The sequence below is a fragment of the Octopus bimaculoides genome, chromosome 3, assembly GCF_046866305.1.
Source record: "Octopus bimaculoides isolate indiv1 chromosome 3, ASM4686630v1, whole genome shotgun sequence".
Classification (NCBI taxonomy): domain Eukaryota; kingdom Metazoa; phylum Mollusca; class Cephalopoda; order Octopoda; family Octopodidae; genus Octopus; species Octopus bimaculoides.
Window position 1 is genome coordinate 139,500,796 of NC_142930.1, and position 22,054 is coordinate 139,522,849.

The 22,054-nt window shown below is 35.2% G+C and overlaps 2 protein-coding genes and 1 long non-coding RNA gene across 3 annotated transcripts in view; 2 read left to right on the forward strand and 1 right to left on the reverse strand.

Moving 5' to 3' along the window:
- LOC128247273 (uncharacterized) overlaps nucleotides 1-8,480 on the forward strand; it is a 77,039-nt gene extending 68,559 nt beyond the window's left edge. Inside the window, exon 2 of the long non-coding RNA XR_008263630.2 lies at nucleotides 5,856-8,480. This is a non-coding gene — a long non-coding RNA (uncharacterized LOC128247273). The remainder of the gene's footprint in view (nucleotides 1-5,855) is intronic.
- Nucleotides 586-19,512, reverse strand: LOC106867284 (rRNA methyltransferase 2, mitochondrial). The gene is made up of 2 exons (XM_014912122.3): nucleotides 19,079-19,512; nucleotides 586-1,515 (listed from the first exon to the last, which is right to left on the reverse strand). The coding sequence occupies exons 1-2, from the start codon at nucleotides 19,386-19,388 to the stop codon at nucleotides 1,076-1,078; spliced, it is 750 nt and encodes a 249-aa protein (XP_014767608.1). The 5' UTR covers nucleotides 19,389-19,512; the 3' UTR covers nucleotides 586-1,075.
- Nucleotides 19,513-19,748: 236 nt separating this feature from the next.
- The window catches only part of LOC106867285 (uncharacterized), a 25,688-nt gene continuing 23,382 nt past the window's right edge, over nucleotides 19,749-22,054 (forward strand). The window contains exon 1 of the mRNA XM_014912123.3: nucleotides 19,749-20,363. Coding sequence (XP_014767609.1) covers nucleotides 20,183-20,363 — 181 coding nt within the window. The 5' untranslated portion in view covers nucleotides 19,749-20,182. The remainder of the gene's footprint in view (nucleotides 20,364-22,054) is intronic.

Sequence of the window (22,054 nt, forward strand, 5' to 3'; positions counted from 1 at the left end):
GACAAGTATGAAAGCGAGAGTGAGACCATCCTGGAGCATTACTTTCAGTTGAGCTGTATAAAAGAGAATGAAAGAACCAGAGAAATGATTAACATAGGCGCAGGAGTGGCTGTGTGGTAAGTAGCTTGCTTACCAACCACGTGGTCCCGGGTTCAGTCCCACTGCGTGGCACCTTGGGCAAGTGTCTTCCACTATAGCCTCGGGCCGACCAAAGCCTTGTGAGTGGATTTGGTAGATGGAAACTGAAAGAAGCCCATCGTATATATGTATATGTGTGTCTGTGTTTGTCCCCACAACATCGCTTGACAACTGATGCTGGTATGCTTATGTCCCTGTAACTTAGCGGTTCGACAAAAGAGACTGATAGAATAAATACTAGGCTTACAACGAATAAGTCCTGGGGTTGAGTTGCTCGACTAAAGGCGGTGCTCCAGCATGGCCGCAGTCAAATGACTGAAACAAGTAAAAGAGTAAAGAGAGAGAGATGAAGCAGAAAAAGGAATAGATGAGATGTAGAACAAGAAATGTTGAGAGAGAGAGAGAGAGAGAGAAAGTACAAGAAAAAGTATTTGAAAACACTGCAGCTTGGTCATAGCTTTGTTTATTTCCCTCAAGCTGTTTAGCAATATTGACAAAGAGTATCAATATACAAATACAATGGGAGTACTGACAAGTCAAATGGTGGTGGTAGCAGCAGTTTTCTATTTCTTAACCCTCCTTTTCACTCCCAGCCTTTGCCTCTACAATATGTTAAAGGAACATTAAAAATACGTTTTTTTTTCTTTATTTTCAGCTTTGTAATTAAATATTTATATATTTTCCCCCTTTTTCTTTGAATCTTAAAATTTCCTTCATTTCTTTTTAATAACTTTTAAATTTTAAAAAAAAAATTGTATTTTTTTTTACTTTTTAAAACTCTTATGCATGTTTTAATTTTTTTTTTAAATTTTATTAAAAAAAATTTGTTATCAATCCTGTTTTTAGTGGGAGAAACATATGTATACATGTGTGTATGTGTGTGTGTGTGTATGTGTGTCTGTGCGCGTGTGCATGTGAGTGTTAAATATTTCTTCCTTCACCGAATATGTGTCTTATTTGGTGAATAGCCTTTTCCAAGCAGAAATATTTCTGCTGAATCTCCCCTGCTAGCTTGGGGTTTGACAATTTTAACAGTCTGAAAAACTTCACCCAACCGTTTCTCCAATTCCTTTTGTTCATGGCCTTGCCACAGTTTGCAGAGGAGTGCACCATCCTGCTGGAGAACGCTGTGAGAGAATTCAAGAACAGAAAAACAAAGTTCTATAATAAGATCATGGTCCATTGAACGGATTCCTGTAGTATTTGGGGCCATGTCGCTGAGAATGATGTCTGCCTTACGTCCGTTGAGCATTTCAATTATTTTGCTTTGGGTGTGGCCCTTTGTGAAGTCCATTGTAGATAGTGTGATGGCCCCTTTCACAGGAACCATAAACTGTTTGTCAATGCTTATCACACAGCCCTCGGCTTGACTTTTGGCTGCAATAAGAAAAAGAAAAAGAAAACATTTTAAAAGTAAATAAAAATAATTGTTTCTAGTTTAGGCACAAGGCTAGCAATTTTTGAGAAAAGGAGCTTAGCTAATTAAATTGATCCCAGTACTTGACCAGTACTGCATTTTATCAACCCCAAAAGGATGAATAGTGAAGTAGTCTCAATGAGATTTGAACTGAGAATGTACAGATTCAGCTGAAATACTGAAAGGAATTTCTTCTAACACACTAATGATTCTGCCAAGCCATTGTCCTTAATAAAAATAATAATAACAATAATCCTTTCTACTATAAGTACAAATACAAACCTGAAATTTTGGAAGATGGCGTTAGTTGATTACATTGACCCCAGTATTCAACAGATAATTATTTCATTAACCCCAAAAGGATGAAAGGCTAAGCTGAATATGAATTAATAAGAGAAAAACAGACAAAATGCCACTCAGCATTTTGTTCAAATTCTAACAATTCTGCAGCTTGCTACCTTGAAGTAAATAACAGAAGCAACTATTCAAACCAAAATGTCCTAAAATATAATTTGCAGCAATAAAATTTCAATAAAAATATTTAAAAAATATTTTTTACAGCTAAATATACAAAATTCTATAACTATACAGATTTAATTACCTTCTGAACAAAATACACAAGCATGTACATACATTTAAATGTCTAGATACATTGTACAGTCTTTCACATTAAAAAAAAAAAAAAAAAAAAATACTGAAACATCAAAACATCACTAGGAAGCTAGGCTGGCTTATGAAAAGAAAGTGTGTTGGTGCATGTGTCTGAAATTTACAGAAATAACTAATTCATACTAGTCTGGTAAAACAAATGTAGACTGTTTAATGAGAATAATTATCTTTCATTTTCAACAATACACCAAAATGTCTCAGATGATGCATCAGAGGAACATAAATTCAAATCTTAAACAACCATTGTGTTACATCTATGGGAGAGGCACAGAACTATTCTCCCTTCAAAGTGAAACATGAAGAAATTTAATGATGGTCTGCTTCTCTGACGAAGGGACCTGTTCAAAATGCTAAAATCTCCTGGCCTTTCTCAAGATAAACTAACTTATTAAACATTGTGCACATCATGTGTGCTTGCTTCCAAATGGATTGTTGTTTAGCCTCAAGCAAACAAATGTATGATCAAGGTGTTTCAGACATGACCATGGACTGCATTAAACAAGTTGTCCTTCCAGAGTGCTGAGAGTACAGGAGATTTGACTGTTATTTCCAGCAGCTTTCTCATTGGTGAGTATTGGTTGAAAGGACATCTAACTACAACAACCATTAAAAAAGAAAGTAAACTGGTCATCAGTTCAAAAGATTCAACAATAAATTTCAAATGTTTCCTTCATTAAATACGTTAACACCAACTTAACTGTTGATATGCATGCAGATGGTGCCTCTGAGTTGCCATAAAATTATACATTTTACTTTGCTAGCCTATATACTATCTTGTACATTAACTCGGTGATTCTTTCATTTGCAAAGATGGTGAAATTTATGTTTGACTGATGAGGTTCTAATAAGTTTGACATTATTACATTTGTTAAAATATAAAAATAGTTATGTTTTTTGGGGGGATGGGGCATCATACAGTCAAAACACACTCATTGGTTGAGATTCACTTCAGTTTTAGTTACAGTATCAAAAATTCTTCATCATACATAACTGTGACCATTTCAATGTGTGATGAAAAATTTTTGCATGGGCTGAGTGGTTAAGAACATGCTTTCAAACCATGTGATCTTGTGTTCAATCCTACGGTGAGCAACTTAGGTAAGTGTCTTTTACTATAGTCCTAAGCTGACCAAAGTGCCTTAGTGGTTAGGGATATCTGGCTCACAATCGTAAGGTCATGAGTTTGATTCCTGGCGGCTGTGTCCTTGAGCAAGACACTTCATTTCACTTTGCTCCAGTCCACTCAGCTGTGAAAAATGAGTTGTATCTGTATTTCAAAGGGCCAGCCATGTCACATTGTGTGTCATGTTGAATCTCCTTGAGACCTACATTAAAAGTATGTGTGTCTGTAGAGGGCTCAGCCACTTGCAAGTTAATTCCAAGAGCAGACTGTAGTCCCAAGCTGACCAAAGTAGCTTGTAAAGTATCTTTGGTAGAGCGAAACTGGAACAAGCCTATCATGTGTATGCACCTTGCTTTTGAGATCACCTGATGGTTGTAAACAAGCATCACCATCATACAAGTGATGTTTTTTTTTCTAGTCTTCTACAAAAAACATGTCTGGCCAAGGGGAAATTTTACCTTACTTGGGAGACAGGTGAGGGTTGGCAACAGGAAGGGTATCCAGCTGTAGAAAATCTGTCTCAACAAATTTTGTGTGACCCATGCAAGCATGGAGATGAGGATGTTCAATGATGATAACTCAAACCGAGTGAACCACAATGACAGTGGTGTGTTTCTTGGCAGTATGACCCTCTCGAAATATAATAAAGGCTTCAACATATAATTTCAGACCAAAATACATCATCAAAAAAAAAAAAAAAAAAAAAAAATCATTGACAGCATAATTATTTTGTTAGTTTTTCTTAATACTGCATTAAATATGTTAACATTAACTTAATAGTTTCACATTTTGGCACAGGGCCAGCAATTTTAGGGGAGGGGGTAAGTTGATTACATCAACCCCAGTGCTCAACTGGTACTTATTTTAATGAACCTGAAAGGATGAAAGGCAAAACTGACTTTGGTGTAATTAGAACTCAGAACAGAAAGATGGATGAAATGCTGCTAAGCAGTTTGCCGGGTGTGCTAACATTTCTGCCAGCTCGTGTTTATGAAGCAGATTTTTCAATGTCAACACACACACACTTCTTCATGCCAACCATTCTGCTTTAAACTGAGACCACAAGGCTACTGCTAGAAATAGCAGTCATAGTTTCTCCAAGTCACACCCTAACTTACATTGGTCATTGTATAGAGATGGTCAGTTATAATGCCTTGGATTATGGATCTGCTTGATCTAGGCACACCAGGAGCTAAACAACAACTAGGATTGTACAGGAAAGTATTGTCTCTGATGGTAGACAAAGAAATACCAAAGATTTCAGTTAATGAATAAAGATATGAAGGTGATAGTCATCATCATCACATCACATCATTTTCTGCTCATTTTTTCATGCTGGCATGGGTTGAATGAGTCTTAGTGTCTTACCACTTGTCATGGCCAATCAGTACACATAAAGACACAGAAAGCTGATGGTTTTTGTTATTGAGTGTATATCATGCCTATTATTATTTTTTCTTTTGTGGTGTGTTTTTTAACAGATGACTTTTCTCTCATTAAACACTTTACAGCATTTACTAAGTGCATTTATCTAGCCACCAATACTAGAGAGCTTATCTGCTACAGAACTACTAAAAGACCCCACTCTATTCTGTATAAGATTTTTTTCAGAGTTAACTATTCTCCTAGACAGATTGCCTGCTTGCAGCTTGTGGAGTTCATGTTTCTTTTGTTTGTTCTTTCCTTTTAAGTTAGTATGGTTATAGACAGATTGAATATGATAGTTTGTACCAGGATAACAAACCAAGGATATTATTATATATTATAAATGCCTTGTGGTTTTCAGTGTAGGTTCTGGGTTCAAACCCTAAGTCAACTAGGCCTTTCCTCTCTCCAGTGCCTATAAAATAAATTCCAGTAAGATACTGGAGACCCCTACCATATAAATTTGCAGCCAGCTGCTAATACAGGAAATCATTATTACCTCTGCCTTCACTAAGGTGGAGGTATTGTTTTCAGTGGTGTTTGTTTGTTTATCCGTGGACAAGATATCTCAAGAACTGCTGAGTGGATTTGGATGAAACTTACAGAGATGTTTGGTCTCGTGACTGGCATAAACTGATTAGATTTTGGGATTGATCCGGTACCGGACAAGGATTCTGGATTATTTTGCATGTTTTTTTTACTTAATTTTTGAGAGCAGTCGGGTTTATTTTTAGTACTCTTGTTTGTGAGAGCAGTCGAGTTCATTTCAGATATTCTCATTTTAAAAATCATCTGTGGTTAATCATTGAGAGGACATTGGTTTTGCCTTGGCACAGGTTTGTGCTCTCCGATTGCTCTTGTTATTAATAATATTAGCACTGTTGCATTACTGAACACTGGGTATTTGGATTTGTCTATTAATTCCCCTCCATGCCTTCTTTTAACTAATTAAGCCAAATGGAGTAAAAGAATATTATCTTGCTTTCAATTCTTTTTTTAAAGAACCAGAACATAAAGAGCAAAATAGATCAATGATCCAAGGATTTTCAACCATGACTCACGACCATCTTTTCTTATTTTCAGACAAGTGCATCTAGAACCATATTCAGATGATTCAAGAAGTACATCATTGTTGAGATGGTAGACTGAGATTTCAAGCTGATCAAGAATCAACACAGAAGCATCCTCACTGCTGAAGAAGACAGAATCTCAAATATTGTACACAACCAAGTGTACATTTGCAACTCCTTCACCTTAAATGCTTGAATCTCCTCATCTACCTACTGCTCATCCCCTCCTTTTATCCTCATCCTCATTCACTCACAACCTTCTATCTCCATCTCCTCAGCATGTGTTGATTGCATTATCCTTATCACTTTGTTCCTTCACCTTTTACCAGGCTTATATATATGAGTCCACTGTCATTCTCCTACTAAATACACTTTAACTTCTTGTTGCACTGACAGTTAGCAACCCCACTCCTCTGGAGCACCTCAATTACCACTCCTCATCTGCTCTTGCCTTTATCTTATCACTTCCTCTTATCTTTGTTCACCTCTGCTATTGCCAATTGCTCTTCTGACTCCACTTCAAATAGCCCTGCTTTTTGTGCTCCAAACAAATAATTTTGTTAAGTAAAACAGGTGGCATGAATCAGATATGCTTGATGATAGGTGTTCAACTACTATGAATATCTTTGAAACTATAAGTAACATGGACTGAAAGGTTCTCTTTGTATTCAGTAGTTGATTGAGAAAGAAAAGAACAACTATACAAACACAACACTTTGAGATGGATTCTCATTTTGGTGAGGACAAGACAACTCTCTGGTACTGTGACAGAGACAATACAGGGAAGAGAGGAGTGTTGCTGGGGACAAAACCTCTAGTTGTGATACCACAATAAAATAAAATTTACCAAGTACATTTCAAAGAAAATAAAAATAGAAAAACAAAAAGGAATGAGCAAGCAAGACAAGGTCCCCACTTCCCCACTCTCCATCAAGGATGATAGTAACTATAAATAAGAATTGTCTTCACCTGTGATGATCTGTTCAACTCATGCTAGTATAGAAAGCGCATGTAAAAAAATTATGATGCTATCTATATACATACATACATACATATGTAAATGTACACATTCACAACATAAAAATGAATATTTTTTTTTAGACATGGTAGTGAAATTTGGTCTTGAATGCAGATTTACAGACTAGAAAGCATGATCACTTCACGATTATGCTTTGCTAGATGTGTAATAATACTGTGCATGAACAGAGAGAAAAACTGAACATAAGAGGAATCAGACGTGGTATACAAGAGAAAGGACTGCATGCGTATGAGTATGTGATGTGTAATGGAGGATGACAGGTGTATAAAGAAGTGCTAGGTACCCAAAATGAATGGTACTCACAGAAGAGAGAGATCAAGAAAGATTTGTGAAGAAGTGGTGAAGATGGATCTGAAGTTGTTGCATCTTACAAAGGAGATGACAAAGGACTACATGCTGAATAGGAAAAGACTGGTTTGTCCATCCAAGCTTGGTAAAATGGACATCAAAATTGTTAGTGTGTACATATGTATGCATATGCAGCCATGTATCACTAGGTATCATCATCATCATTTAACGTCCGCTTTCCATGCTAGCATGGGTTGGACGATTTGACTGAGGACTGGTGAAACCAGATGGCTACAATCTGATTTGGCAGAATTTCTACAGCTGGATGCCCTTCCTAACGCCAACCACTATATATATATGCACATGTTATTAACTTCTTTGATGCACTCTCATTTCTCAAACAAGTATCTTATTGCTCACCAGTCTTCTATATATCCCACACTTTTATCACTCATCTGTTTATCATCCATACCCTCATCTCTCATACTCACGTCCATATTGTTCATCTCTTCTTCCCACCCTCCTCTTTTCAATCTCACTGCAGCAGTCTGCCAGTGTGACTAAGGATAGCAGTGGATCTCTTCTGCTCATCATACTCAGCTTCCAGTGCAACTGAGGATGTCACTGCACCTGTCTGACCTTCTCACCAACACTCCACCCACCTCTCACAGTTTTATTACCCATCTTGAGACATATGTTTTAAGAGCCCTCACCAGATATGTATATACCTCACACACTCTACTTATACTCCCCACTTAGCCATTTGGTACAGAAGTCAATTATTTGTCCTTACCATTCATTGATCTTTTGCTATCCATCTTGCCATCACCCCTATCCTATCTAATGTTATTACATTGATAAAATCCACCCGCTTTTACCACTACTGTGAACTCTGTTAAGTGTTGGACCTGGTCTGTTTAATCTTCTCAAAGACATGACAACCTCCCTAGTACTGGTGTCACAAAAAAAAAAAAAAAAAAAAAAGCACCCAGTACTCTGTAAAGATGTTGGTGTTGGCATCCAACCATAAAAACTGAATCAAAAATTAAACTTACAAGTGAGATGCAGTGTTCAGACTCATCTAGAAGTGCAATAATGACTATCTAACCCATGCCAGCATAGAAAGCAGAAGTTTTATTATAATGATAATAAAACTAAGCATTAAAATATTTCAATTATCATATCCCTAAGTATATTTCCAATTACTGTATTTATTCTGGACATGCTATTATACAGAACTGCAAGTAAATAACACCATTAGTTTAGCCGCTGTTTACAACCAACTATAAAAAAAAAAAAGGGAAATACAAACTCACTTACACACACACAGGTATATATATGTATGTGTGTGTGACCTTGGGCAAGTATCTTCCACTTTAGCTTCAGGTCAACCAAAGCCTTGTGAGTGGAAATGGTAGATGGAAACTGAAAGAAGCTTGTTATATATATCTATATATATTTATGTGCATGTGTCTTTGTGTCTGTGTTTGTCCCCACACCATTGCTTGACAGATGATGTTGGTGTGTTTATGTCCCTGTGAGATGCAAAGGATACTGATAGAATAAGTACTAGGCTTACAAAGAATAAGTCCAGCATGGATGCAGTCAAATGACTGAAACAAATAAAAGAATAATACATATACACAGAAAGGGCTTCTTTCAGTTTCCATTTATCAAATCCACCCACAAGGCCTTGGTTGGCCCAGAGCTATAGTAAAAGACATTAGTCCAACATGTCATGCAGTGGGACAGAATTTGAAACTATGTTGTTTGGAGGTGAACCTCTAAACCACACAGTCATGCAATGTGCCTAAAAGTCATATAAATTGTATATATTAAATGATATATTGACTGAATAGTTATGGATAGAATACCTCTGTGGATATATGATATTACCTATCATAATATTGAATATTGAAACCAAAAATTTAAAGAAGTATATCTTCTAGCAACAGCATATTTTTCAGTCTCTCAATCTATCTACATCTCCCTTGTATGTGTGTGTGTGTGTGTGTATTGCCTTCGAAACGCGGAGTAGATGGAACAGGGACAACTGATGAAGGGGTATACTCTTTATGTTGCATGTCTCGTTTTTCTGTTTGTTTTTTTTTGTTGTTCAAAAAAAAAGTTTGTTTTTTGTTTTCATTTCTCATTGTGTTTAACGTTTTTTTTTATGTCCTGTACCCATATATGCATGTACGTATACATATAGATGTAGGTATGTACATATATGTATGGATATATGCATATATTTATATATTATTCATATTTTATATATATATATATATATATATATATATATATATTAAATCTCAAACAAATCACACTGTACTGTTGTCAAGGAGTGGGGAATATACACTGAATAACATAGTCTGATGTTCACTATTCCTGAAAACATAATGGAGGGTTACAGATAAATTTCCATACACTAAGAACAAATGATCTAGACACACCTGTGCAGGTGTGTCTAGATCAGCCAATGTCCTCAACACTCAGTTGCTCACTCCTCTCACATACACCCAATCTTTATAAGGTAACACAACATGCTGAATAATACCCGTTTCTATTCAGCTTTGATTGACCTTCTACTTTTCATACCATATCATTGCCATACGGTTTATACGCACTATTCTGAGCATGAAATGAGAAACATTTTGTTGCCAATAGTTCCCAAAATCTTCCCTTCCATTTTTCACATTTCAGTTACTATATTTTCATTATATCAACCTCCAACATTTTGATCAGTTCACAGACTTGATGTTTCAAAGGTACTTCTACTATGAAATACTTCTGTGCATCTGAAGCTTTGGTTGCTCTATTCAAGATTCCATGACAAATTTTGTATAACTCTTGCTTGCAGTGAATACAGTATAGTCTTATATATATCAACCAAAGCCACACTTCAAATAACACTGGATTTTGTGCTGTTACCAATGACAACATTGCTCTTTGCCATCACCCAATAAGGAGGCCATTACATGATTGCTCCACCTGCAAGAAATAGCAGCCAAATCTCCCTCAAATCACATCTTATAACAGGACAGGATACTTTAGATAATGGAATTCTACATAGACTTTAAGAGATAGGCAGATCATAACTGGTAAACCTTTGTTCATAGGTGTGCTTAATCAGGACTGAACAACACCAGTAACAACTGCTCACTCATACACTGGTCTTCAAACCATTGAAATTTCAGGCGATTTGGCCAAGTTTGAAATTGGCTCTATAGCTCTATGCACAACACTTCAAATATATTCGATCCTGAAGCTAGAAACTTAGTGAACCTCAATTTATCTGTACATTAAATTCTTTATTGACCTTGTTGCCAATCCTGATCCTGATTACAACACTCTTAAACATAAAAACCCATATACAACTAATTTTCTCAGTAGCTACTAGGTGACACAGTGTGAACCCTTTCAAAAGATTTTCTCTATATTGTTCTTGCATACTAACACCACACATATCCAGTAGAGCATGCTTGTTTCGTCCCTCTCCAGCCATTGCATTCAGTGATCATATCTCAATATCTTGCAGCAGTTCATTTCACATACAAGCAACACACTATTTACCTTTTACTTGAAGAGAGAACCCTTTAGTTGCCAGCAGAGGTAAAACCCTGAATGTTTTCTACCTGATCCTTATTCTAGCTTCTTTGCTTTAGAGCACACTTCTCCATAGCTGATTAAACTGTCTAGGTTACAGGAACTATCATCAACTTCTTTAGAGCATTCCAAACAACTAAACAGAAGTTATTTTACTAGCATTCTGACTCTTAATTGCTCTTGTACTTGTCACATACAAAGCCTTCATTGTCAGCCAGCCTGTGAACCCAGTACACTTCTTGTGCATACATAGTTCATACAGTGTACACCAGATGGAGTGCATATTTATTTCATATCACAATTGGTGAATACCATTCTAGGTTACAGGTTTAAATAGCCCAATCACTAGTTCACTGCGGCAAAGTGACAAGTGTGTAACTTGATAGTGAATAAAATACCTCAAAAGACTTCACTCATAAAGGAAAATTTGATCGTTTTCTCACCATTTTATATAAGTGACACACATACACACACTATTTAAGTGCTATATTTTTATAGCTTTAACTACTTTGAATTCTACCATTAAAAACAAATCATTTTACACTTCTCAAGGTTTGTAAATTTTTATCACACACACACATACATTAATTATTAGCGATGGAAGCAATATTAATACCAAAAGGTAACTTTTACACTCAACTTAACATGAATGTCTTATTAGAAGACCAAATACTGCATTATTAGCCTTGAGAGATCCTCTCATATAGGTGCTTGGTGCATAAAAGTGCACAAGGGTCGACTGTCATGGGTGCTGGAATTCCTATATCACATGATGATTTCATTCTACTGGAAATCATCAGTGAGAAGTATCCGGTTACGGCATGCCAGTCAAATCTTGCTGCGATGATATACAGAATATCAGCATCTTTTCAGACACTGATGATGCATATAGGCAGCAGGCTTGTGTGGTAAGTAGCTTGCTTACCAACCACATGGATCCATGTTCAGTCCCACTGCGTGGCTCCTTGGGCAAGTGTCTTCTACTATAGCCTCGGGCCGACCAAAGCCTTGTGAGTGGATTTGGTAGACGGAAACTGAAAGAAGCCCGTCGTATATATATATATATATATATATATATATATATATATGTATATATATGTATGTATGTGTGTGTCCCCCCACCATCGCTTGACAACTGATGCTGGTGTGTTTATGTCCCCTAACATAGCGGTTTGGCAAAAAGAGACCGATAGAATAAGTACTGGGGCGATTTGCTCGACTAAAGGCAGTACTCCAGCATGGCTACAGTCAAATGACTGAAACAAGTAAAAGAGTATTAGCGATGGAAGCAGTATTAATACCAAAAGGTAATCTTTATAGTCCAACTTGACATAAATGTTTTGTTAGAAGCCCAAATACTGCATTATCAACATTCAGAGATCCTTTTATATAGGTACTTGGTGCTTAAAAGCACACACAGATTGTAGCAGACAAGAAACGGTTCTCATGGGTGCTGGAATTCCCATATCATGTGATTTCATTCTATTGGAAATTGTCAGTGGGAAGTGTCCAATCACTGCATGTCAGTCAAATGTTGCTGCTATGATATACAGAATACCAACACCTTTTCAGACACTGAAAGGTAAGTACACTGCTATTCCAGACGCAATTCTCTTCACTGATATTTTGATTCATACAAATTCTTTGAAATCTGCAACATTTCCTAACTCTTATTATCATGGAAGAGGATCTTAGCAAGCATCTTATTCTCACCCCTATTTTTGGCTAAATAAACTGGACATCTTGCCCTCCGATATAACTTTCAAGTACTCTTTCTTCCACTTATATGTGTATATAATTGCAAACACTTAATTTTGAATATTTCAATATAAACTCATGACTCTGGCTCCTTGACATTTTACTAAATTGATATAGCTACAATGTCACAGAGTACTCATGCAATTTTTCTTTCTCTTCATTTTCATTTGTTTAACAAGCATTCCTGATATGCACACATGAACATACACAGATCTTCAAAAACAGAGGCATCAGTCATAATGTCAACAGGGAATGTCAATATCACCACTGCTTCACTCAAGTGGCAATAAGTATAGAAGATAAGCATTCACACACACACCTTTGCTTTACCATGCCGGCAAAGGTTCGACAAATATGTTATAGAGGTATTGTTTTACAGCTTGATGCTCATCCAGACTCTAACCTTTAACTGTTTTTCACATAGCTTCAAAGGTACAAAGTGAGTGGACTAGTTAATGACACAAGACATGCCAATAAAAACACCACTTGGACATTTGTAACTTTCATATAAGTGAGTGAAAACAAACACAAAGGCACACACATCTGGCTTCTTTTCAGTTTCTTATTTCTTTATTGCCCACAAGGGGCTAAACATAGAGGGGACAAATTAGGACAGACAAAGGGATTAAGTCGATTACATCGACCCCAGTGCATAACTGGTACTTAATTTATCGACTCTGAAAGGATGAAAGGCAAAGTCAACCTCGGCGGATTTTGAACTCAGAACGTAACGGCAGATGAAATACCGTTAAGCATTTCGCCCAGCGCGCTAACATTTCTGCCAGCTCGCCCCTTTTCGGGACTACTTTATTTGAATTTTTACTATCAGGTAACTAATTTCATGTTCTTACATAACTGACTTCACAATTTAGATATTCGTAACTTATTGGGAATTCCTTAAAACAAGATCCTGTGTAAGACAGTTCGGTATTCTCTGTAAATGCAATAAAACTGATTTAAGGGCTACATACTTTGTATTGTTAGTATTGGGGTAGTGAAACAATTATGAGAATGGAACTAAGGGATAAGCTCCGCTTTCCCGGGAATTACGGGGTACGTCAGCTAGTATATACATATATACATGGGCTTCTTTCAGTTTCTGTTTACCAAATCCACTCACAAGGCTTCAGTCAGCCCAAGGCTATAATAGAAGACACTTGCCCAAGGAGCCACACAGTGGGACTGAACCCGGAACCATGTGGTTGGTAAGCAAGCTACTTGCCACACAGCCACTCCTGTCTAACAGCACGCATTTAATAAATATATCTTGAATAGTACCAAGCACTCAAAGGCAACATTAGAATTTATGAAGAAATCAGGTATGATGTTGACTTAACTTAGCCAAGTAAAAGTTCTCAGTTTACTGCATATACATATATCAGAAGATCTTGTACCATTGCATGACAGTGACGGTGCACAACAATCAAATAGTTTAGTTGACAGAGAATGAAATGAGGTTATATTTGGTACAATTGATGTAAGCATATTAAGACTACTTTTCTTCTTCAGTTTCTTTTTTCAAAAGCACCCCTGACATCATGGATAAGAAATGTCATGACAAAAACCAGTGTTGGTTATAATTTCTATAGAATATCTGTAGACATAACCTAAACAAGTGATGCATAATGCACTGCTAACACAGTAGTACATGGGTACTGACTTATAAAAACATGTAATATACTTTATAGTATATTATGGTTGCATAACAAAATACCTTGTTCCTACAAGTCACACATGAAAGAATACTGGAATAAATATAATTTAGCTGATGGTGGATTACACTTATAATTTGGAGAAATGTTTTTATTGATAAGTCTGGAGAAAATAGTGTTGCAATTTTTAGGTAACTGTTATATTCCCAGAAGTATAAACAGAAATATCAAAAATTGCTATCTTGTAGTGATTAAAAATTGGTTTTATGATTGAAGATACCAATGATATGATTCAATCATAAAATAAACTTGAAAAACAACATTTTAATATAAATACATTAAAATTGGAATTTATAGGAATTTTAAGAACAGTGTAGACTTTAATAATTGCTTTCTTTTACTAAATGTTATATACTCATAACTAATTAATAACTTTATTACAACATAGATTTAAAAACAGAATGTAGTGAGAAGTGAACCCAAAACATTTGATTACAAAGCAAGCTTTATAGGCCATGCCTGTGCCAATAATTTTAATCTTTTAGAATTTAAATCAGCCATATCTGGCCAAAATATTCTGCTTGCTTTATGTTCAAACTGGCTGGATCTAACATCTCACACCTACCCTACAATGTCATTCTAAAACTAAACAATCACATCAAAACAATGGGAATAAAAAAGTTTAATGCAAAATTTATGCTTGTATACTCCCAAATTCAAGTTTTATTAACTCCATTTCTTAATTGTTACCTATGTTGCAGTTTGATTGATCTGTTCTTCTGGTGCCATATTCTTAAACTAGAATTCATCCTTGATGAACTAGAATTGATCCATACATCAATTTCTAAGCAGTAGTTCATCTGCTAGAAATAACAGTCAAGTCTCACTAAAATCAAACTATTTTAAACAAAATTAACAAAGAAAGACAATGCAATTCTATTTCACCCAACAAAAAGATACTATCAGTGGCTGGGTGTTAAACTTAATATTAACACCCGACCACCAAATCAAAAAAAAAAGTCTAATTGGGGTAAAAAAATGTGTATTAAACGAATATGAGAACCAAAATTTGCGACAATAAACCAATTACATGTTTGTCCCATTGTGAAGGATGCAAGCTGAATGGTATGATGGGCAATGCACAATAATAGGACGTGTTGGCGAAGAAACTCAAAAAAAGTTGCAGTGTTATTCTCGTGAAAACGGAGAATACTGTAAAAGGTTAAATCACAAGAAGTACAAGAGACCATCTTGTTGTAATACGTCTTGGAATAGAAACAACTTAAAGGAATGAAGCTATTTGAGCATGCCTATTGGTCAAGCAGCTGCAACATCAGTACGTTAAAACAAAAAAAGAAAAGAAGGGGAAAATTTTAATTTCTTGTTAGATAGAAGATCGCAAAAATTTTTTAATGTATTCTTGTATAAATTAGTTATCTAAAGTAATAAAAAAAAAAAAAAAAAGTATTTTTACTATCGGTGGCCGTGTGTTAAACTTAATATTAACCCAAAATGAGAGGACGAGATGGTCACAACTGAAACGTCTTTGATTATAAGCCTGTTTGATCAAGATTGATCTGGGCTAATAACGACATTTATCCAGAAGTTATTGAAGGAGCATCTACACGGTTGCTCAACCTGGTACAAACAGCAGCCAATTCTCTCTCACATTACACCTCAACGGATTAAAAAGGACAACGGAGATGTATAATCGTAGATATACAAAAAGGCAGCATGATTACAACAGGAATGGTTTTATTAAAGGTCTGCTTAATCAAAACTGAGCACTGTTAACTAAAGTAATTTGGACCAATGAAAGGAGCATCTATGTACTCGTTCAACCTGGTACAAATAACAACCAATTCTTCCTCCGCAAAATCACATAATACTAACTTACATGGATTAATAAATAAAAAGCCAGAGTGGTTGCGTCTATAAAGATTTTGATTAAAGGCCTTCTCGACAAGATCAACATTGGGTTAAATGACAAAAAACAAACAAACTAAGTGGTGTCCAGAAGGTAACTAGTCAAAGACTTAGGGACTGTGATGACGAGACAACTTACAAATAATTAGGTTTAATTAAACAGTCGCGCCAAGATGCTACAAATGAAAATCGTTATTGACTCAATTTTTGAATGCATTACAAACGTAATGTTAGCATGAAACAAATATCTTGGCACGAGTTCAATTCCTGATGCTCTCGAGTGAATACTAAGTACTCTCTTCAACACCTGACTGAACAGACAGTTGTCTCCAATAATAGATTCAAGCAGTTCTATGAATGGAAATAGTAAAACAACTCATTACATATATTTTACTAAATATATACAGTTTATTCGTTTATTTAACTATACAAATTTGGTGAAGCATTCGTCTGTAGGGAAAAAAATTGTATGGATTAGAAATATCTTTCAAACAGAAACTTCAGAATAATTTAGAACCGAAAGTTAGAAAAAGCGACAAAAAACTTAGAACTCGTTTGAAAAAGCAAGGAAGTTAGGATAATGTGTGCGCCGATTCAACAAAACCTATTATTATTTATCGTTTTCTCACTATTCCATGTATAATTTGTATAATTAAAACTGTAACAGTCTGAACTAAAAGCAGTACGTTTTCTTCAGACGCAAAAGAAATAAGACGTAATGGAGGAAGTTAGTAATGAGAAAATAAGCTCTATGATGTAACATCTTTCGACTTTTAGTATATAACAATAAGATAAATCAGTAGGCCTGTACTACTGAAAGAAAACCAATGTAGGAGTTTTTTTTTTCATTCTTAATTCTCTATTTATTTATTTATTTATTTATTCATTAAGTTTATTAGATAGATGCATCGGAAAAATCTACCTAGACGGAAGGTTTTCCATCGCGACTGGCAGCTTTATAGTTTATGAGAAAGACTATTTCTACCATTTCCTGTTATGCGTGGGAGTTACAACCTCGATTCATAAATATTTGTCTACAACAAAGTTGGCTTATATTATTACATTCATAACTAGCGTAGTAATATCATATATATATATATATATATATATATATATATATGCACATATGTGTAATTAGTGACTTAGTTACAATAGTAATTATAATAGGTTAACTTCGTCGTATAAATCGAATTCACACATAAAAGTAGAGACAAAAGCAGAGAGAGGTAGATAGAGAGATCAATGCAGACAAGTATGGATTCACAGACTAAAATATTCAACATATAAATAACTGCTGCTTAAATTCAAGAAAGTTTCTCTTGAATGATCGAAGTCATTCATCAGTTGAGCCAAAAAAAGCATAAAAATAGGAAGATAGTGAAATGTTCTGAACTTTTTCGTTAGCCAGTGCTCTGCGTTAAATTACTTTCTTATCTTAACATGGAACATTCCTTCAGTTTTTCCAAAATGTTGCGTTCTTTCGATGAATTGTTCCAACTAACGGGTACTACTAAAGCAGCGCGGACCCGAACGCGCAGTCGCGCGTCCGCGCTAGCTAGTCTTGAGTGGTCGATCCTAACCCTAACCCGCGTGTGCAAATGAATACGTGTTTAGGGTTAGGGTCTAGCGCGGACGCGCGACTGCGCGTTCGGGTCCGCGCTGCTTTAGTAGTACCCAACTAACGGAGGTGTTCGGAATAATTAAGTAATTCGTTATTAATTCTTAAAAAGGAAAAGATTCCGATATTGGATATTCATTAAATATAATCATAACATTAACTGTACGTATTTCGGATAATATGAAATGCAATAAGGTAACGGATAAATTTAGAACTTGAAAACTTTGCCATAATAGTTTTTTTGCCAGTCACTGACGGGAATATTAATTCAATAAAATTTAAAGTCTTAGAACCAGCTACCTATCTATAAATGTATGCACACACACACTATATATATATTAATAAATAGAGCACAAGTGCACATACGTGTGTGTGTGTATATATATATATATATGCAAAAATATAGAAAGTATATTTCATCAGAAAACCCTAAACCACCATCGTAAATAGACTAGAGGTTATTGTAGCTTCAAAACTGCATATGTGTGTGTGTGTGTATATATATATATATATATATATGCACACACACACATAATGTATATATGGGTGCGTGTGAAATTACAATTAAACAAAATGTCTCACTGAATGTTAAGATAAATTGATTTAATTGCATTCCCCTTTACTAGTTCTCAGTTAGTGGCTGAAATAACCTGTTGAGGTTTATTTAATCATTCTAGAATCTGAAGGTTTTTTTTTTCCACGAAGCCCCCCCCCCCCCCGACTCACCCATCATCTATACACACACACGCATATATATATATATATATATATATATATACTGATGGGCCGAATATTATTATATTTTAATTCTCTGTATAGACTATTTTTTTGATTTAATGTCAAATATATTCATAGTTACAAGAAAATCTTTCTGATCGGCTTTTCTAAACAACTGTGGATGCATGCAAGAATGCACGCACACATGAATGTGCTTTGAACGTAACTTAAAAATACGAGATTTTGATATTTAACATGCTACACAAACAAAAAATCGGGGATAATGCAGAATCGCATTAGCCCACCCCCAATCATTCTAGAAACTAAGAACTGCAACTAATAAATAAATAAATAAAATAACAAAAAAAAAAAAAAAAAACGAGGCAAGCCAACAACAAATCATCATAAACTTAGCATCAACTTCGAAAAGTTTACTATATATAACTATTTAGTTATATATATATATATATATATATAATGTGTGTGATGAATTCCGATTACAAAATAATTCTTTTCTTAGTCAAATGATATATATATATATATATGCACATTTGAGTAATTGTATTCACATGGAAGATGGTGTGAACTTTGTTAATATTTCTTTCGTTAATTTTAAAGGCTTTGCTTCTTACCTGTTCCAGCAGCATTCACCCTTTCCACAGCTACCTGAGTCCAGGAACCTGGTGCTGCTCCACAGTCTATAACCACAGAACCCGGACGAAGAAGACCGAATCGATCGTCTATTTCTACTAACTTAAAGGCACTTCGACATCTATAACTCTCCTCCCGAGCCCGTTTCACATAAGGGTCCCGCAACTGGCGTGTGATCCATTTTTGTGAACTGGTTGATTTTCCCTTTAGATTATGCGGTCGACTGTGCTTCCGCAACTTAGAAGACGATGAGAAGTATCGCTTCAGACATTTCCAAAATTTCAGCGACATTTCTGAAGCGCAATCATCTGGGATGAGATAAAGCGAAGAGCGGCTGTAGATAGATAGATACAGAGAGAGAGAGAGAGAGAGTTATTTTTGCTGGAGGTGGAAAACAACAACAACAACAACAAACGGTGTATTTAAAACTAAGTTCCCGATGACTAATCTAACTGGAATGTGAAATTTACATGCACAGAATATCAGAAAGATAATACTTTAAGCTTGAACTTACATATCGATAGCATGAAAAATAATATATTATTAATATTTTTCAGATAAAAATTAAAAATCAATAAATTCTTGTTTAATAGCAACTTTTCTTTATTTACGTTTTATATCAATTTCTTCGTTCTTGCTACGTTTGTTCTGGATACTTGTTAACGAGGTCACGAGAGTTATCTAACCCTGGTTATATATCCGTGAATCTCCGAGTATGAGTGTTACCCCTTTAACCTCTGTAAACTACTTATTGCCATGAAAATAAAACCTGTCTTTGTTTATGATATAATTTACCGAAAAAAATACTCTCAATATATGGTATATATCAATGATGTAAAAATAATTTTTTTCGGGTAGTTCAAACTTTGAAGTTGCTTTGCTGTAACTTTGACTTTGGGAACAGATCTGAAGGCGTCTTTCAGTCCGCGTGGTGTACGAAGGTGGAATTCTGACACAATTTAATTTGATTTACAAAAAACGTTCTGTAAACCGTAACGAGCGATTTTATAAGAATACTGATATTGACATCTCTCTTTTTTTTTTTCGATTATTTATACTTAACATAATAACCTCATGTGTTGACGATGAAAAGTATATTTAGGACCATTTCTCGTGTCAGTAGTAGACAAATAACTGGGACCAGTACTCCTAGTAGCATGTTTATTAAAACAAAATACATATTTATTTTATCAACAAAGATACCTAAATCAAATGTTTATAACCAGCTACGCTATCTTTGTTCTACTGAACATAAATGCACGACAGGTAAGATTTTTAAATCATTTTGGCAGACACGTCTAATTCATTGAACTCAGCATTTTTTTTTGTCCTCAACATATTTAAATTAGTTTATGTAAGCGAGTGGAATCAATTGAATCGTCTACAATCTTATCTTTGAATCTATAAATGTTATATTTTGAGATGATCATTTAAAGGTTTCTTGGATTTGGCACTCAATACTTCAATTTTGTATTTGGCATCAACAAATCTTAAAAGTGCATCTGGGACTAGTCAGCACTGTAGCATCTATGTAGGTGTTCAATTTCTTAGAAATTGCAGCCAAATCTGCCTCACTCATATCGTAAAAAAATAAATAAAAAGAATACTGCATTAGATAATGGACAATAGAGGAGATTAGCATACCGAGTTAATACTTTCATTACTCAAGTGCAGATAATAAAAAAAATGAATATTTTATACAGTGGACGTAAACAATTTAAAGAAGTAAGCACTCTATAATGGAAGTATTGAAAGAAGAAAGCATTCTATAATGAAAGTATAAAGACAAAAACTTCCGGTCAATATAAAAGCTTTCACTTGGGAACAAAAAAAATAATAAACCAGCCTGGTGGGTACAAACAAGTGTGTGAAAAACGAATATGGAAAAAAAAAAAAAATGCGCGTTGACGACCGTGGGGGTGGGAGGGGACTTACGGAAAATTCACAAAATCCGATTTTTCCGTCATAAATTCGGGTAAAATGGATATATATTGATTTTTTTTAACGGAATCCCACGTTTTTGGTTATGGAGCATCCGATTCTGAAAAATAAAATTTTTTAAAATCACATTTTCAAAATTTCATTATGTTATCGCAGGTTTGTGAGATTTGGCTGTTATTTCTAGCATGCATGTGGATAGCCTACTTGAAGGCCTGATGGTATATATATATATATTTTTTTCTTGTTGAAAAATTGAAATTGTACTAACAAATTTTTTTCAGAATCGTAAATCCTCGTATTTTTCTACGTATTTCGCAAAAAAAAAAAAAGTTTAAAAAAAGAAAGTTTTATATATATATATATATATATATATATATATATATATATATCATCATCATCATCATCGTTTAACGTCCGCTTTCCATGCTAGCATGGGTTGGACGATTTGACTGAGGACTGGTGAACCAGATGGCTACACCAGGCTCCAATCTGATTTGGCAGAGTTTCTACAGCTGGATGCCCTTCCTAACGCCAACCACTCCGAGAGTGTAGTGGGTGCTTTTACGTGCCACCGGCACGAAGGCCAGTCAGGTGGTACTGGCAACGGCCATGCTCAAAATGGTGTATTTTACGTGCCACCTGCACAGGAGCCTGTCTAGCGGCACTGGCAACGATCTCGCTCATATATATATTTTGAAAAATTGAAATTTTACAAGCCAAATTTATTTCAGAATCTTATTTCTTATTTGTCTACGTATTTCTTATTTTTCTACGTATTTCGCAAAAAAAAAAAAAAAAAAAAAAATCCGGGATGGGGTGGTCATTGAAATTTTGAAAATGCGATTTTTTGAAAAAAATTTATTTTCAAAATCGGATGCTCCATAACCCAAAACGTGAGATTCCGTAACAAAAAAAATCAATACATATCCATTTTACCTGAAGTTATGACGGAAAAATCGGATCTAAGAACAGCATACTTAGTTGGAAAACACGTCTTTTCTGTAGCAACCAGCATT

Bases quoted from the DNA above. Each gene is read 5' to 3' on its own strand.
- LOC106867284 (XM_014912122.3), bottom strand. From the start codon at position 19,388: ATGTCGCTGAAATTTTGGAAATGTCTGAAGCGATACTTCTCATCGTCT. The intron at 1,516-19,078 runs GTAAGAAGCAAA...TTCTTATTGCAG, and splicing joins GGTGAATGCTGCTGGAACAG to CCAAAAGTCAAGCCGAGGGC.